We start from the raw sequence: 19157 nt of genomic DNA, 5'->3' as shown, positions 1-19157 counted from the left end.
TCTGTGTGTCTGTATGCATGTTCATGTGTGCTGGTGCATCAGAAGGTTGGAGGATAACCTTGGGTGCCGAGCCCTAAGCATCATTCATCTTTTTTTTTTCTTTGAGCTAGGGTCTCTCACTGGCCCGGAGCTTGCTAATTAGGCTAGACTGGCTGGCCAGTAAGCTCTAGGGATTCATCTGTCTCTATTTTCCCAGCAGTGGGATTATATCGTGTACTATCACACCCTGAATTTTTATGTGGGTTCTGGGGATCACACCATGTCTTCGCACTTGGAACGTAAGCGCCTGCCTAGCTGAACCCTCTCCAGCCCTATTTTAACATTTACAATTTAAAAAGAAACATGTTTGGAAAGGGAGAGAGCTGACAAGTGTCACTTAAAAGCACAGAGACGGAAGATAAGGAGACAGGCAATGGAACGGAATGAAGGATTTCTCAAGCTACACAGCGATGGATCTTCTGAAAGTGCTTCTGTTAGCATGCCAGCTCACTCGGGCATTCGTCATTTACGTCACTTAGGATTGGGGGGTAGGGGGACACACGCACTGGCTGAAAGTGATGCTGATTCAGACTGCTGTCGCTGTGGTGAAACAGCCTTACGCTATACTTTTCAAACTCTGTTTAGTTCTGGATCAAATTATTTGGCTTGTGGGACTGATGAGGAGACTGAGGTCCAGGGAACCTTACGCTATACTTTTCAAATTCTGTTTAGTTCTGGGTCAAATTATTTGGCTTGTGGGACTGATGAGGAGACACAGGTCCAGGGAAACCTGTATCCTGATCCTAAACCCACACAAGTCAGTGAGTGGCAGAGCAGAAATTGAGTCATGGGTGTCCTGACTCCCAGATCATGAATTCCCTAAATTTTATACAAACCCCCCCCCCAACACTTTAGATGTCCCGTTCCTCTGAGAAATAAAAGGTTCCTAGCGCTTTTCTTAGAATCACAAGCTGTTGTGCCCACCTGGGGTTGCAGCCCTGCTGGCAGCTCCCTCCTCACCCCTGGGGCAGCTCCCTGCTCACCCCTGCTGGCAGCTCCCTCCTCACCCCTGGGGCAGCTCCCTCCTCACCCCTGCTGGCAGCTCAAGTATGGATGATTGACTTATGACAAGGTATAATCTTCTCGAGGGTGGGTGGTGTTTCTACTTCCGTTTGCAGTTACGGAACCTGAGGCTTGGCAAGACCTCTGAGGTTCCTAAGGAAAGGAAGCAACAGGAATGGGACTAAAAGCAGGTGTCTTTGACTTCTGCTGTGCCAGAGAGGGAGCCTGGCAGGCAAGTGCTGCGCTGCTCCAGGAGACCCTCTCTGAATGGGGAGGGATTTGGTCCCCTTTACACACAGAAGAGTCCCTCAGCAGCCTGAAGCTGAGGCTTCCAGACCTACCAGTGTGATCCAGGGCGGGAAGAATTAGCCTCAAAAGGGGAGAACAAATGGTCTTGGGAAGGGAAGTCCCCTGACCTTCAAGAGAAGTAGGTCTTCAGGATGGCCTCACCCAACAGTCAGAGTGCTTACATGAGCCACTGTGCTGGACTGTTTCTGTCCACAAAGCCCTGGGACGGCCATCGTCCCATCTGATTGTCATCTCCATTGAGAGGTGTAGGGCAGTAGGGGCCATACCCTACATGCTGCAGCTGACACCCCATGGCGTGCAGGTGTCAGTGACTCAGCCAAGTGACTCCTGAGGAGCCAGCTACGCCCCTGGTCTTCAGACACATGAACGAAGGGAAGAAACAAACAAAACCCCAGCTCTTCCGGGCTGCAGCTAACCTCTGAAAGGCCCATCTCACCACAGTAGGGTTGGCCTAGAGATCACAGGGTAGCCCTCGTCCCTGAGGTCACAGAGGTGGTTTCTCAAATTCAGTATGACTACAAAAAGGTTCCAGGCTCCTGACCCAGTCCTGGGATGAGCTGAGGCAGAGCAGAGGCTTGGCAGCCTTCTGTTTAGGCTTCCCCTTCATCCAACGGGAGCCTGGTGGGTTATTAATCAGCCAGTCCCTGTGAAATCAATTAAATGCTGATGCCACCGCGTGTCAAAGGAGTGGATCAGAGGTTGGGGGACCTTCAACACGTGGCTCCACATAGAAGAACCACAGACGCTCCTGAAGGACATACTCCAGGTCTAGGCAGCCCAAGTATGTCCAGGATCCTCCCTGGAGGACTTAGTTAACCGTGGGGATTGGAAGAGGTACAGGGGATAAGAAGGGAACGAGCCCCCGGAAACTCCCACTGTCCATCCTTCTGGTTGCCTTACTTTTCTGCCAGGATGAAATATAATCCCTCTTGGTCACCCTACCAGCAGCTATGGGGGTGGGAGTACCAGGGGGAGATCTCCTGGGTATTGGCAAAAGCTGTTGGAGACCTCCTGTCAAGTGGGACTGGCTCTATTGGGCCTCCTCATCTTCCTCTCTCAGGACTTCCTTCCTCAGGACTTCTGACTCTTCATCTCAGTCACATGGCTCTGGGGCCATTGGGAGGCTGTCCCTTTCCCCACTCATGTCTCAGTTAAACATATTTAGTCACCCATGTGCTCCATCATCACTCTTTTCGTTTGTTTTGTTTTGTTTTGAGACAGGGTTTCTCTGTGTTGTTTTGGTGCCTGTCCTGGATCTTGCTCTGTAGACCAGGCTGGCCTCGAACTCACAGAGATCTGCCTGGCTCTGCCTCCAAGTGCTGGGATTAAAGGCGTGTACCACCGCGCCACTCCACTCTTTTTAGCTGCATGTTCATATTTTAAGGCCCTACCATGCTGTGGCAAACACTGTGCCATGTGCTGGGGACCCCGCAGTAATTAAAGCACAGTGCATCCCCCAGCTTCCTCTGCCATGACAGTCTGTTGCAAGGGGCTGTTTTCTTTGCTGTGTTTACAGATAACAAGTACTACTGTGAATTAGTGGAGCCCCTAAAACAGCATATTTCAATTCAACTAGGCCCTCTGAATGTGGGCGATAGTTATGTGACTAGATCTGTTTGGGGAGCCCCTGGCAGCGGGACCAGGATTTATCCCGGGTGCATGAAATGGCGTTTTGGAACACATTCCCTAGGGTGGGACACCTTGCTCGTCCTTGACACAAGGGGGAGGGGCTTAGTCCTTCCTCAACTTAGTGGATAGTGGGCGGGATTGGGAGAGATGGAAGGGGGCAGGAGGGGGGGGGGAAGAACTGGGATTGATATGTAAAATAAAAAAATTTAAAAATAAATAAAATTTTTTAAAAAGAAAAGCCTGTTGGTGGAGGATGCTGGGTTAAAGATGGCTGCCAAAGCTTTGACACTTCTCCCACTGAGAAGTGGAGCTTGAACTTGACTGGCCCATGACAAGCTCAACCAAGAAAACAAAGCAGAATCAATACTATGCCATTTCTAGGCCCAACTTATAGGAGGATCAATGGCTTTTGTCTCAACATCTTGGAACCCTGATTCACACAACTGTCCTGTTCAGAGGATCATAAGCAGAAGTCCCAAGGTACCTTAGGGCTGAAGGAGTCCCCACAGACAAGTGAAATGCATGTGATGGGTGCTAAAGATCAGTTGACTCGATTAACACAATGTGGAGCAGAAGAGTCTTGTATCCCAAACCCTTTCTACCTCCTGACTTCCCCTGTGAAGAACCAGTTGCGTGTTTCCTAAGCCACTAAGTTGGGAGGAATCTGTCATGTAGTAATAGGCAACTGGAACCAGAAATCACTATTGTTTTCAGGGGTGAAAATTCGCAAGGTCTAGGTCCACTAGTGAGCAATAGGGTGGGAATTTGAGTGTGTGTGTGGGGGGGCGGGGTGTATCTGACCCTGAGGACTGTGCTTTGAAACACTCTAGATGGTGAGTGGCCTGCCATATCCTCAGGACACCAGGCCACACTTCTGCAAAGCAGTGAAGGGACAGACCCTTCCCACTCCTCTTCACTCCTGTGTTGGGTAGGGACTCATGGATATTTTCTCAATGACTTATTTCTTCAGAGCGTTGACATATGGAAGCAGAGCTTTATGAAAATATGGGAACAGCTCTTACAGTGTGGTTTCTAGATGCTGGGCACTGTATGTGTGTTCCTTACATGTGCTTCTTTCCAAACTCATTGAAAAGCATAATTTTATATCCTAATCTGTCAATGAAGAAATCAAGGCTTGGGGATGTTGAATAATTCACTCAGCAGGCAGTTATGTTTAACGTACAGATCTCATGTGGCTGAAGATAGCTATGAACGTGGCCAAACACAAAATCATTAACTTACCTAAAGCATTATGAGATGTGTGTGTGTGTGTGTGTGTGTGTGTGTGTGTGTGTGTGTGTGTGTGTGTGTTGGTTGGTTGTTCTGTCTGGTTTTTTTTTTTTTTTTTTTGTTAACTTGATTGTATGGTTCTCAAGTGTGAACTTATTTGATATGTCACACAAAAGGTTCAGCATGCTTGAAAGCCAACGTAAGAGGATGCCCATCTACTTAAATAAGTCCACAACCTTTTCCTGATGCTCAGTGACTGATTCCACCCACTGAACTCTGCAACTCTCTCTCTCTTCCACTTCATCTTGTTAGTCTGGTGCCACCAGCCTGGTAAGGTCAACATTAACATGCAGAATTCTGACTGTGTCATCTAGCAGAGTTGGTACCACTCTTTGTTTGGTGGGCTATCCTCAGATGCACAGAACTCTGGAGACACAGAGGAGGCCTTCTTCAGCTACTCAGCTGGGCTTCAGGACTAAGTAGGATTCAGCTAGACTAAGAAGTGAAGAACAAGGTAACCAGTGGCAGCATGCAGAGGCCTGTGCAGAAGCCCGGAAGAGCATAGACTTGGAGAGGGCTACATGCGTACACTGAATATTAAATATATGCAATCTAACTATATATAATAATGGTATGCAGCATGTATACTGATGAATTATGAAAGGGTGTGCATGCCTATATGCACCTTTTGGTAGATTGAAGTAGTATTTTTCTTCTTGCTTATTCTATTTACTAACTGCTCTATGATGGACACTATCTGAATGATAATGAAAGATGAAAGCCCAGTTTCATTCATTCTAAGAAATGGAGACAGGAGGACAGAGGATCAACAAGGCAGGCAAGTTCTAGCTGATGGGGCAGGGGAGGTGAGTTGGGACAACCTTTACATCACATATTGACCATCTGGAAAGCCTCTCTTGGTGCCCTTCTCCTGCCTCTCTTTCCCATGAGAAACTTACAGACTCACAGGAGGAAGTCCTACTTTGCTTCTAAAACGAACTTCCAAGTAGCGAGAATGGCATCCATGATCCATGCAGATGGCCAGAGCCACTGATTAGGTGCTGGTTTCCATCAGCCATGTCCCACTCAATAAGCACTGAAAATAATGGAGACTTGATTGGCTACCCTGGGTGGGATAACAACAATGAATCCACTCTGTAACTGATGAGGGCAAGAGAGGCATTTTAGAAGATGTGAAGAGAAATGGTAATAATTAAGACACTGGAGGGGCCCTGGTAGGCTCTTATCTCTGAGAAACTTGGGTTTGGAAAAATGACTCCACAAGTATAGAATGTAACCAAAGGATTGTAATTTTTCTCTTGCAGACCCCACATACTCAATGTGCCAATACCATCACCATGATCATCCTGTGCCAGGCAGAGGCAGGTGGGTGGACCTTTTGTGTGTGGGCTAATTTCCCTTCCTCAAATGTGGTTTGTCTCTGTATTCCTCACAAAGAATAGGAGTTTGGGGAAAGAAAACCTATGTGTGCCATTTCTTTAAGAGAGAGGGTAGAAGATTTGTTGGACCAGCCTGGAATACTTCACCTATGAATTAGAAAGCAGGGAGAGAGGCATGCCAAAAGTGCTCTGTTCAGGTGGTAGAATTACAGATAATCTAATTCTCTTTTTATCTTCCTATAATTTCTTTTTTTTTTTTTTTTTTTTTTTTTTTTTTTTTTTTTTCTTTTTCGAGACAGGGTTTCTCTGTGTAGCTTTGCGCCTTTCCTGGAGCTCACTTGGTAGCCCAGGCTGGCCTCGAACTCACAGAGATCCGCCTGGCTCTGCCTCCCGAGTGCTGGGATTAAAGGCGTGCGCCACCACCGCCCGGCTTTTCCTATAATTTCTTAAGTGAGCTGCATGGTTTTTATAATTACACACACACACACACACACACATACAATTTGGAAAACAGTGGCTAAGCACAGGGGAAGGAGATGGCTGCAGAACTCAGCCTGGCTGCAGTTCCTGGGCTGAGGGAAACATCGCATGGCAAATCCCAGAAGAAGGGAATGAACCACAGGGCAACATAACTGGACAGAGAGTCTAGCACCCTGGGTTTGAGTCCTAGCCATGTATCAACCTCCTATGTGATCTGAGCTGGTCACAAACTCGCTAAGTCTCAACTTCCAGAACTCCTGAATGAGGGCATCATGGGAAAACTCATCTCATCAAAGTGTGTAGAATACATGGAATCACCATACGAAAGTCTATGCTACCGATGCCGATGGGAAAACCTTAAGGGCTTTCTGGGTACAGAAGGGTCAATAGACCAGGAAACAAGAACGGAAGGGGAGACTGGCCTTCAAAGAGCACCTTTCACAGTCCAGATAGGCCTGATGCTCGGCATAGAGCAGTGAAATCACACACAGCTGGCTGAGTTGAGGACCCATCCCAAGTGGATCCGAATGCCCGCCTTATCCTAAACCTGTGCCTGCCTCCTTTGTGCGTTTCTTGCCTATTTTTATGAAAAGTCTTGCCCAACCAGCCTCATTGCCATTGTGTAGACAGGGCAGTGATGTTCATGAGTTTATCAACTTGACTGATATCATATCTTTAATAAGCAGCAGGCTAGCACTGGACCTCAGCTCCAGTGGATTCTAAAATCCCAGCTTCCCACAGCTCTCTCCTACCATTGGAGAGTTCCAGCCCAAGGCAAGGCATTTCATCCCAGCTTCTCTAAAGTGATAGGCGGCAGAGACACATTCCCTGCTGACCTGGCCAACAATAGACTTTACACCTTGGTTGGTCTGCCCTCTGCCCACCCAGCCCTCCCTTTACCCTCCCAGCCTCGGTCCACTGGGACCCACCTGGTCTCCAGTGGGATGTTACTGTTGAGTAGCCAGTTGTCCTGGGCATGGGTTGGCTCCTGGGCGTTGCCTGCTGGGGGCTCCCCGGAGAGTGAGTGGTCTGTGGGTGCCGGGCTGGGGTTGCTCCTGGGGGTGAAGTTGCCCCTGTTCAAGGAGTTGATGGAGGCCGCGTGGTGCTGGTTGGGGGTATGGGCGTGGGGGAGTGGTGGCGGTGGTGTCCGGAGCCGAGGGTGGTTCTGCAGGCCGCTGGGATGATCTAGGGAGCAAGCAGTCATGGTCAATGTGCTGCTGGCTGGGTGCCGCCCCTAGGGGTGAGGAACAGCCATAGAGGCCTGAACAAGACTGCGGGGGCCAGAATGAGTGCATCTGGCACTAGCAAATTACACATTAATTCATTCAGTCCAGTTCGGAGTCCGCAGATAGTTCTGAGTTCCTTCTGTTCTATGTGTGTGTTGGGGCAATGAACAAAATAGAAATGCCCACCCCATAGGTTGAACTTAAACTTTAGGAGAGTAATAAGAAACAAGATTTTGAGAGCAAGAGCGAGGGATAGAGAGCAGGCGTGAGCATGAGAGACTCTAGTTGTCCATGTCAACAATTTGATTCCCGTCAACAACTCCACATTTTATCTGTCAGACTTTTGTGGGTTTCGTCTTTACAGTATACTCTCACACTGGTAGCTTCCTCACCTGGGAATGAGTGTGTTTGAGATAGAAGTTCTGGTGCCCCAATCCAGACTTAGAGATTCAAGAACCCGGGGGAAGGGGCCCAGGAATCAGACCTTACAGAGCCTCCCAGTGACTGACCCGTGCTTCACTTTGAGAATCACTGCCCCAAGGAATGGTGAACAGTAAATGAAATTAACAAGGTAAATAAGCACAATGTACAGTTAGTTACGAGTCCGACTGATCTAAGAACACAGGGCCAGGGCAGAGGCTACATCTGTATGAAGCACATGTACCTAGGAAGGTATAGACTGGATGTCCTCTGGGAGATGGTGGCTTTTGAGAGTGGTGGACATGCTGAGTCGGGATGGTTCAAAACTACTGGAATACTTACTGAGCACACACTGTGTGCCAAATGCTGTTCTGAGCCCCCACACAGATGAGAAGACTGAGATAAACATTTTCTTCAGTCCCCTCAGTGACCTAGAGCAACAGGTATTATTATTGTCACTAATATGCAAGTAAAATCCAGGTTTTGGAGTGGATGCTTCCAGTTCCTATGGGAATGTGGTAAAGTGGACGCTATTTGTGTCCTGATGATAGGTCTGTGGTTGACTCCCTTTCACCTAAGCTACTCCAGAAGCCTCCTCTCACAAAGCAAATAGTGTAACGGGGGAGAAGTTAGAAAATTAGACTCCTGTCTAGATTCCGCCACTTACTAAACATAGAACCCCGGATGAATCACTCAACCTCTTTGAGCCTCGGTTTTCTCATCTGTGAAATGGGAAGTGCCTTTATTACTGAGATGAAAGTGCTACAATGAGAACAAATTAGGTAGCTGACAGGAAAGAGATACGTTAATGGAGGCTGTATCACTCTGCTTTTTAAGCTACTTCTTACGGCAAAGAGGTACAAAGTGAATCTGGTGGGACACTGGGGGAGGAGGTTAGAAGTAGAATGGAGAAGGAAATGATAATTCATCCCAAGGCGACACATTCCAAGCTGCTACCTTCAGTGTAAAATGTGTGCTGGGCCTGCAGACCCTCTGGACTCTGATGAATTCCTGCCTTCCAGCCTCCTCTTGCATCAGCTTCCCTATAACGATCGACTCCAGCCATGTGACCCTCAAAGGTCAGGAGCGGCTGAAACTTCATTGCTGGTGAGGAGGGTCCCCAGAGTCCATCCAGTGTGGCTGAAACCCACTCTTTCTAAAGATGCTGAAGTCCTGGATTAGCAGAGAGCTGGCACAGTTGTCCCTTGAGGGGACAGGTGAGAACCTAGAAGTCAATATGACCTGTGGAGGTAGAGTAGTCTCTCTTCTCTGAGTGAGCAAATCGCCTTGTTCAAGAAAGTAAGCAAGGGTAGGGCCATTGGCTGTGTCCAGCTCTTCTCAAGCAGCTTGGTTTATCTGTATGAGACAGGGTCTCCTATGTAGCTTTGGCTGTCCTCGAACTATGTCAGCAGTTTTCAAAATGTGGGTCATGACCCCTTTGGGGGTTGAATGACCCTTTCACAGGGGTCATATACTCGATATCATGCGTATCGGATATTTACATTGTGACTCATAACAGTAGCAAAGTTACAGTTATGAAGTAGCAACGAAATAATTTTATGGTTGGGAACCACTACCCTATGAGGAACAGTATTAAAGAGTCACAGCATTAGAAAGGTTGAGAACCACTGCACTATGTAGACCAGACTGTCTTCAAACTCAGAGAGCTCTACCTGCCTCTGCCTCCCAGGTGCTGGATTAATGGCGTGAGCCACCAGGCCTGACAAGCAGCATTTCAATAGAGGCAGACAGAATGTGGGCAGAGCCCAGCATGAGAAGAAGCCTTTGGACTGAGTGGCCCATGCCCTGTGTGGCCTTTCTAGCTCCACACAGCAGAGAGGTAGCGAGTGATCTTACCATGCCATGGCTGTCCAGGGCCAGCAAGGAATGGTAGACTCATCTGCTCTGTTTTAGAAGGTATCCCCTTATGACATTTTACTTAACTGATATTAACAAATGCTGCTGTGTATTTAAGTACCTACTATGAGCTTTCACATCCTTAACTTTTCTAATGCTCACAACAAGCCCTTGAGGGAATTATTGGCACCATTGCTGTTTTGTTTTAGGTGGGGAAGCTAAGGTCGAAAAAAGTAAAGGTCCTTACGAAACCAGAGTGTGACTTCTGTCTTCTGAACCAATGTGCCTTTGCATCTAACACAGATCACTGTAGTTCATGGCCAAAGTCAGTAAAAGTACCCTTACAGAGGAGAGCAGTGTCTGGGCTGAGACAAGCTGGCCTAAGACAAGACTTTTGCTATGTGTCTGAGAGGTGACACCTGCCTCAGTAACTTTAGAAGCACAGGAACATTGTAAAGTTCTGCTGTAGTTTCAATCCAAAATCTCTTTCCACAGATCCAGCAGCCACCCATATCACTCCATCCAGCCACATGTAGTCTGAGCCACTTTATTTTACAGATACCACCTTCAGTGAAGGCTACTAGAGTATAAAGTTTGGCAAGCCTGTTTTTCCAGAAGCCGTTGTTGGTTCTCCTAAAAACTCCTTGGTTTTATTTGGTGACACATGCATATAATCTCAGAAGGAGGCTGAGGCAGGAGGATTGCCTCATATGAGTTTGAAGTCAACTTGGCCTACACAGAATGTTCTATGGTAGCCCGGGTTATAGTGAGATCCTGTCTCATAAAACCCCAAATAAATAAATAAATAAATAAATAAATAAATAAATAAATAAATAAATGTTTGTAGCTGTCATGGTTCTCCAACACCTTTCATTTTATATGTGCAGAAACCCTGAACACTGGCTGGTGTCTTTGCTGACTCTCCTCAAACTGAGATCATGCGGTGGTACCCTTCAAGTGCTGAGCAGAGGAGTAGATCACAGAAGTGGTCTGGGCCTTGGTGTCCCACAGCTCTGAGTTCAAGTTTTGTCTTTTCCACTTACAAGTGGTAACTGTGGGGCTGGCAAATTGTTTCCTGACTTCCCATGCATGCTTTGATGAACTCATACACACACACACACACACACACACACACACACACACACACACACACACCATGGCACAAGCACGTGCACACACATACTTGCATACACATGCACTCCATAAATAAATTTTAATATAGTATTAAAAAAAACCCTATGATGTCTATCAAGGTGCTGAACTTCTTCAGAGTTGTAGTTTTCGGAAGATTGCTTTCTAGAGACAATGTCCACTGTATACGGTTGTTCTGAGGTTTGAATGAGATGCTATGTGTCAGATGCTCAGCACAGTGCCTGGCATGTAACATTTTAACTGTATGGTAACTACTTACTTTCCAGTGCCACAGACTAAACCCAGGGCCTCACATGTGCTAGACAAGTACTCTGCCACAGATCTACATCCCAACCCTGCAAACAGTAGCTGCTAGTCCACAATAATGATAAAGGAACATGAATGAATAGACCATAAAGCATTAAATGTCACCATGGAGATGACTCTTCAGCATTTACAACAGAAGTTCTAAAACAAAGGAGTGAGGGGGAAGAACAGGACAATACTGAGCAGAAGGGCAGAACCCTTCTCTGATGGCTGATGGATTTCACTGTGGCCAATCCACTGACTGCTGGAAGCCAGAAGAGTGCCTGGAATTCAACACAGATCAGGAAGCAGCCAGAATGGCTGGCCCTGACCTTCAAGCTAGCTACCCAGGGCTTCAGATTTTCAAAGAGAAAGGCTGTTTGATGCATTAGACAAGTCTCTCAGGGCAAATGAGGGCTGACACCAAATCTACCTGTCCTGAGCTCACAGTGGGCCCTGGGGAAGCCCTATGTTTTGTTCAGGGACCATTGGGCTCTCAGATAAAGTTACACCCCATCCTTGACAATGTTTCAGGGGGTACTGGGTTGAGAAGAGTTCAGAGCACAACCCAGGAGTCTCACAGAGCAGCTTCAGCTCTGTCGCTGACAGGTGACGTGACATTAGCACAAGTCACCACTTTTCCCAGCCTCTAGCTACTTACTCATTTAGAAAAACGTATATGTGTTAAAAGGTCCAATAAAAGGTAGAGAGATAGTCTTTTATAGGTTGAAAATAAAGATTTACAAACATGGTCAACTTTGAAATGCTCAATCTAGTTAGACACCTGCTGACAGAACTGTGTGTGACATCATCATGCACACCACGTCACATGTATTGAGACTACGTGACAGACACTAAATGCTTTACTTAGAAAACCCTGCAAGAGTCCCCAAAAGAAGAGGCTATTGTTATTCTTCACAGAAAGTCCAAACAACTTGCTCACATTTAATTGACGGAGTCAGAATTTGACCTTCAGCAGATTGGCTTGAAGCCTGTAGTGTGAAATCCTTCACTTGTGTTCATTAAGTGAGTCAGGACAGGCCAAGTCTACCCAACAATGTCTGTCACACAGGGTGTACCTTCCATGTGACTGTCATCCTTATCACCTTGTACTCTAGCCTCTCTGGAGTACCCAGAAGGCACAGAGGGTGGGGGCTTAACTTTAGCTCTTGGGGTCCAGGAAGACTGCATGAGAGGTGAAATATGGCCTGTGTTCGGGGAGGGGGGGGTTGTCACTCCAGGCAGAGAATGATGAGTGTGTAAGGAATTAGAAGCTAAGAGAGCTTGGCTGCTGGGGGTACACTGAATCAAAAGTGTGAGTGTCTATAAGGAGCCGTGGCTGTGGGTGAGGCAGCGAAGTGAGGCAGGCCCAGGCGGTAGCTGTCTGGAAGTGAAAGGCTAGAAAACCTGGTCATCACTGGGAGGGGAGGAGCTGGTTCCGTGGCCACTTTAGCACTGGGAAGGCTCTGAGGCTGGTGGAGAATGAGGCAGGGGGTGGGAGGTAGAGGACCAAGCATGCCCCAGATCGATGGCAGGTGCCTTCGTAGGAAATGAGTCGTAGTGAAGTAGGCCCCACTTCTGAGAAAAAGGCACAAACTTTCATGGCTTTGGTTTAGCCACTGGACTCAAATGCTGAGAGCTAAGGACATCAAACAGTTCCAAGAAAGGGTTCCAGGTCAGGCGCTCTCATACACCAACTCTGCCAAACCGCAGACAGGTGCCCAAAGCTCTCTTTGCTTCAGAGTTAATGATGACCCCAGTGTGCACTGCAGTCATTAATCGGGCCCTGAAGATCATCAGATATGAAAGATGATAGTATTTAATTATCATAAAACACAAAAACTCCAGCTGTCTGAGCATGCCAACAGAAAGAATTATTTGGCTTCCATTAAAATGCCATCGACCACCACTAACTCGGGATGGTGATGTAGAGGTGCTGAGACCTTAGCTAATGAACCTTGGCCTGCAAGACCAATTTAGAGAGGCCAGAGAGCTCTTTTTCACCGCAGTCCGAAGCAGCAGCTGACGGCCCCGCTTCTAATCTCAGGTCTGCCTCCTTTAAGCTGTGGTGGCACAGATCATTTATTTAACTTGAGTTTTAACTTTGTCACCTGTCAAAGGTATATGACAGTAGCTGGCAAACTGTAAAGCCCTGTGTAAGAGTTAGAGAGAATTATCATTAGTATTATGTTTTAACCTAGAATGGATTCTAATATAAAAAGCAAGCCCTGGTGTGAGCAGGAGGTGAGGGGTAGATCTTAGGGGTGTGTTTTTCATTCATTCACTTTGTTCCTGTATAAAATGCTTGCTGTTCACTTTCACTGATGTCTCTTTACCGGCCAGTGTACAGGAATTCTCAGTGGTATTTGGCCTGACACACTAGATGGACTCAGGGAGGGGGACAGGCCCTGCAGGTGGGGCAGCCCCTACAGAACTTCTCATGCTGGGGGTAACATAGCCTTGAGGTTGCAAGACGGCTGCTTTACTTTCTCATTGATGTGAAGCAGAGCAAACACCCAGGTGATGACGGTGCTTTGCATTGTTCAGGTTGGAACAGTGGGGCAGGGCATGCCAAAGCTCCAGGGTCTGGTACATTGATTCCAATGACGGGGCTAGAAATGAGGGGGGCGTTCTCAGAGCCCCCGAGGCTGCACTGGCAGGACACAGCTAGGAAAGCTGGTGAACGCGTCCTGGTTAGCCCATCCCAGAGGCATGCACTGCGGCGGCAGTGGGAAGGCAGACAGCCACGTCACTGTGTGCTCCACTCTCGGGTCTAGATCATTCTCTGCCCTTCTCTGACCCTCGGAGACAGCATGCCTGAGAGTCCCTTGTCCCTGAACTGAACTCCAATAGATTTGGCTCACTGTGAGGCCAGTAGAATGCTGGAGGCAGGACAGCAGACTGATGGAACACACCCGCCGACCCCACCCCACCCCCCGACCCCCCGACCCCCTCCCACTCCTCAGCCCCGTGCAACCCACTCAGGACACAGTCCCCAGCAACAGTGACCTTTCTCCAGGTTACAGAGCATGTAAATGCAGTTGTCTAAGAAACTTCTAGGAAGAGCACGGGCTGGGTCTGTATGCTAAACTAGAAAAGGCTTAGGTGTGTAACAGGGAGGGAGAGGGTATCCAGGTAGGTGGCTAGTGTGAGCAAAGGCTGTGGCTAAAACAGACCCACGATGGCATGGGGGCTTGGCTGCCTGGAACAGAGTTCTACTGAGAGGTCACAGAAAGACAAGTCTGGAGCCTGGCAGTGGCTTTAAGGGTGTTCAGGGGCTCACTCTGACTTCCGAATTTTCAAAGTCAATGGTAGTCATAATAATGAGACAGACCCCTCAGGGCATTAAATGAACCTGTAGTTTCTGTCCAGCAATAGATGCCCTGCTGGATCAGGACTTGGGATGGGCTTGGGTGGAGGACCCTGCTCTCTGTAAGCAAACAAGGAGAGCAGAGCCATGTTCTAAGACCATCAGAGAGACACAATCGGCACTGCTCTCCACTCCCAGTCACAATCATTCACAAACTAAGCGAGCTCATCAAAGCCCATCTTTTCTAAGTGTGGCGTGTGGCTGGCTTGGCTGGGCCTCCATCACAACAGTGTGACTAGCTCACAGCATATACCCATCTGGGCATGCCTCTTGTGATTGTTGCTGTCAGAAGCTAATTCACACTGTGACCTCCAAGTAAGGCACCCAATGTACCTACCTGAGTCCCAATTTCCTGGATGGACAAACAGTCCAGGAGGTAGAGGGAAGCTTCTCTAATTCTAGAATGCAAGACTGGATCATGCGTGTTGGGTGAACTTGTGATATTTGCTCATGAATATCTGGATGCAAAAGATACTCCCAGCATGCTGTGTGTGGGATATGCTGTGTGGCTGGGTATCAAATAAGGTGAAAGAAGCATAGGCTGCTTCTTTCTTCCCTGCTTCAAGTTTCCATGTCTCCTGCAAGCTTTCCTCCAGAGGAAAGCTTTGTAAGTCCTGGTGCTGGAGATAGGGATGGGCTGGACCTGGTTGCTGCTGTAAAATTGTAACAGATTTGTTGGAAAAGGCCAACTGGAAGCCTGAAGCGTTGGTGGTGGGGTGTCATTTCTGGGTGCGTGCATTCCCTCAACTTAAATCTATGTCTACCTCAAGGCTGAATTTGTTCTGGGAGAGCTTTCTAGCTGTCAAGTGAGTTTTCCTTCCTGTCACCGTCACCTTCATAGCCTTTTCGAAAGTGGTCTGACCCATAAACAGTCAGGTCAAGGCCTAAATCAACAAAGGGTCACAGTTGATAGGTATGACAGGAGTGATTTTGAGTGTGTGTGTGTGTGTGTGTGTGTGTCTAGGAGTCTGCCTAGAGGACTAGCTTTCCAAGCCTCTGGCTATGTCCACACAGTCTACATGCCAGGAGGTTAAACACCCAGTTACATCCTGTGTAGCCAAGTTCAAGACTGAAGAACTTCCCATTTTGGCTAGTAACTCACTCATGACTTTGGATAGGCTTCAATTTGTCTGTCAGGAAAATGGGATTCCTCCATTCATCAGAGGATCTCTGGTAGTCTCTGCCAGGCTTTGATAGTCTGAGTCCTAGTGACTTTCTTTTGCTCCTCTGAGGGAATGTCCTAGAAAGAAGATGGCAGGATGGGAACTCCTACTGCCCTCAAATAGACTGAACTTGGAAGAGGAATGGATTGTCTCCACAGAGCCTTCCACAGATAAATCTGGACCAGGCCAGGTAATTACTAAAAGTCAACAGCAGTCCATTTTAAGAACAAGCAAACTGGATCATGTCATTCTTGGTCTTCAAGTCTGTTGGTGGTTCCAGTGCCCACTGGACAGGAGCCCTCACCCTGTGGCCTGAGCCCTACCTCTGCATGGTAGTACCCACACTCTCCACCTCCCTCCATGAAAGGTGCCAAGCTCAAGCCCATCTTAGACCCCTTCATGGAGCTGTTTCAGTCATAGCTTTGCATACACTGTTCTGATTGGAAGGCCATGTCCCCTTCATTTTCAAGTTGACTCACATTAGAAGCTGCCTTCCCTAGGAAGCTTTCTGTGACTCCCTTCTCCCTAGCTTGAGGTAGAGGCTCTTCCTTGAGATTCATCAAGCCTCTATAACTCACTAAGTCATCCCCATATTCTTAGAGCGCACTGGAGCACACAGTTTGATGGAGGGAAGAGGGCCCACTAAATGTTTGTGGTGTGGCCAGTATGTAGAAGGGGAGGGGAGATTTAGGCCTGAAGCTGCTCAGCCTTAATCGTGGCACTCACATACCCCAGGAGCTCGCTCTGGGTTCTTGTTTCCTTTCAGCCAACCTGTTGCTGTCGCCTAGGTGTGCCGGTGTCTATCACAAGATAAAGCTATTTCTTCAGAATTTACTGATGGAAATAAAGTTGAAGGAGCGAAGGGAACGCCGTGAAGGTGATTTGTCCTCCCGAGGGGACTCCCTGGGTGAAGAGAATTAGGAAAACGACCCCATAAACTGCCCTGACCTTCAGCTCTGGGCTCTGTTTCCACGACATGGGCTGTTCCCTTCAGAAGCTCTGAGAGCCATATCTTTATTTCTATTTCATACCATCCTAACTGCTGATGAAGACATAAAGTGTTTACAGGCACTCAGTTATCAGCTGTGCTCTCTGTGCAGTTCGGAGACTGTCGGGTCAAGTGTAAAGAAGGATCGATCGGTGTTCCTGGAGTACCCAAAACCCTCCATGCCTCCTGACTGTCGGCAACAGTGCTTGGGTGCAGAAGCCTGTGGTGTCATGGACCCCAAAAAGAGGAGTCATGATATAAAAGGGACAACACCAAGAAATGGATATTATCTGTGTTTTAAAGACTGGGAACCTGGAGTTCTGTGTGGTCCTGTGGGTCACCCACTTTGAAAGCCCATGAACAGACCCTCAAGTCTGACTTCAGAGGCCACCCCAGGAGTCATCCCAGGGGCCACCCCAGGCTTTACAGAGCTGAATGTGAGACCCCTGAGTCCCAACCACAGCACCATCCAACCCCATCAAGTCACAATACAGCATGGTGGCATCCTGTTTGTGTGATGGGCACCTTTCTCCTTCAGACTCTAACACAATGGGAGAAGAGGTCAAAAACATCAGTTAATTTCCCAGGCCACGGAGGAACTTTTCATCACTCACTACACCACCACAGCTGGGCTTTCTTTCTGATACACGTTCAGGAGGTTGTGGGCGGGCATTCTACTCGTCAATGTCCAGAAGCCCAGTCATTGGAAACAGGGAACATTTTTGTCCTCTTGTGGCCCTCTGCAAAGGGCCTGACTCTGTCGCCAGGCCACAGAAATGTATTACTAATACCAATAATGGCCTCAGAGTATCGAAAGGAAGGCCCCTGCTTACTCTGTTGAGCACCTTTGGTACCAAGTGTCTTTGAGGCAGTAGGAGGAACACATGGTTCTGTGTTAGGAAGGTGGCCTGGTACTGAAACAGCTGTGGACTCACACAAGTGTGGACTCACACATGTGACTGAAATCTCCTATGGCATCTTCCTGATATGAAATATGGAGATACTAGTCCTAGGAGACAGTGTCCACAGAAAGAGCTAAGAAAACCCATGGCCCATAGCATCTGCCCTCTAGTTTTAACTACATCTATCATTGTATCCCAGAAGGGGAAACTGAGGCACACACAGGAGCAATCTGCTCTTGCTCCATTGCTACTCAGTGCAAAGATAGGACTGCAGGTGTCACCTGCCTGTGTCACCTGCCTGTCCTGGGGAGGGCAACGACACACTTTGCACACTTTGCTTTATGTCTTAACCCTCCTGTTCACTTCACCTGGCAGTCAGGAGGGCCCCGGTAAATGCTGTTATTATCAATTGTATTGAGAGGGGTCTCTTCAGCGCTGCATTCTGGCAAATGCCCTCCCAGGAAGTCATGGGAGTTCTTTGACCTCTGACAGCCACAGCATCCTGGACTGCTTCATACTGGCACATCCTGATGAAGGTGACAGATCGACTAAAAGGGTCTGAGAACCTGGAACAGGACTGCAGGGCATATGAGCACCGTGACTCCACCTCCAGCAGCCTCAGGTTCCCATCTCACCTTTCCTGCTACACACTGGCCTTTTTCCAGTCCCTGTTTTCTGCATCAGCAAGGTCCCTGACACCACGAACCTGATTTCGATGCAGAAGGCATACACCTGGGCTCATTCCCCAAGCGGATTCTTTTCTTTCGGCTGTGGAATATTTTATTTTTCCAATTTCAGAATCTACTTATGTTAAAAACGGAAGAGAAAGAAATCCAATCAGCCCAGCTCAGGTTTGCGAAACAAATAATGCAGCCAGCACAGAACCTTAATCAAACAGTTATATTCATAGCCATGGTGATCAGAGCTCTGCCTAATTTACACCGCCCAGGGTGTCCTAGGAAAATGCCTCCTGTCAACATTTGCAACCAACACCAAGACGGACGTGGCATCCTGGGAAATCGGGGGCACATGTGGACCTGTAGGCTTGTCTCTCGGCCTCTACTTACACCTGAAAACCATTCTACAGTCTCTTTTTCTTTTTGTTATGTGATGAGGGGAAAGAAGTAAGCTCTGAATCTGGCTGCTTCCTTTGCTTTATGTCTATGGTTATGGTTAGAATGTGAATTGTCCCCCCGATAGCTCATGTGTGAGGAGGGCTCAGCTGTTGGAGGAGGTGGAATCTTGGGGACTGTGACATGAGTAGAAGTAGGTCATGGGGGGTGGGCTTTGAAAGTATTACCTCTTTCTGGTCCCACTTTAAGCTTCTGCTTCCTGATCTACCAAGATGTGAACAAGCCATGCCGCAAGCTCACACCACCGAGGACGCCATCCACCCCGGACGCCACACCATCCACACCATAGAGCACTGATGTCTTCTGAGACCATGATCGAAGTCGACCCCTCCCCTTGAGTTGCTTCTGCCAGCTATGTTGTCATAGCAAGAAGAAAAGCGACGCAGCTAAGACAGAAAATTGGTACCAGGCGTGGATTCACTGTGAGAAAAGTGACCGTGTCATCCTTAGACCCTAGGACTGGCCTGCAGGATGTGAAGGGGTTTGGAGTTGTGGGCTAAAGAAGCTGGAGAATGCTGTGTGCAGTGCTTAATGGGCCACTGTGGTGGGGGCTCAGAAGACCGGAACGCCAA

The 19157-nt window shown here is 48.0% G+C and overlaps 1 protein-coding gene across 16 annotated transcripts in view; it reads right to left on the bottom strand.

Annotated features, from left to right (window-relative positions):
* Tenm4 (teneurin transmembrane protein 4) overlaps window positions 1–19157 on the bottom strand; it is a 766582-nt gene that overhangs the window by 214746 nt on the left and 532679 nt on the right. For all 16 annotated transcript variants that reach the window (XM_042280283.2, XM_076547381.1, XM_076547377.1 and 13 more), the window contains one exon: window positions 7019–7274. In XM_042280283.2, coding sequence (XP_042136217.1) covers window positions 7019–7274 — 256 coding nt within the window. The remainder of the gene's footprint in view (window positions 1–7018; window positions 7275–19157) is intronic.

The sequence above is a fragment of the Peromyscus maniculatus genome, chromosome 1 (genome assembly GCF_049852395.1).
Source record: "Peromyscus maniculatus bairdii isolate BWxNUB_F1_BW_parent chromosome 1, HU_Pman_BW_mat_3.1, whole genome shotgun sequence".
Taxonomy (NCBI): domain Eukaryota; kingdom Metazoa; phylum Chordata; class Mammalia; order Rodentia; family Cricetidae; genus Peromyscus; species Peromyscus maniculatus.
This window is presented reverse-complemented; position numbering and strand designations above follow the sequence as displayed.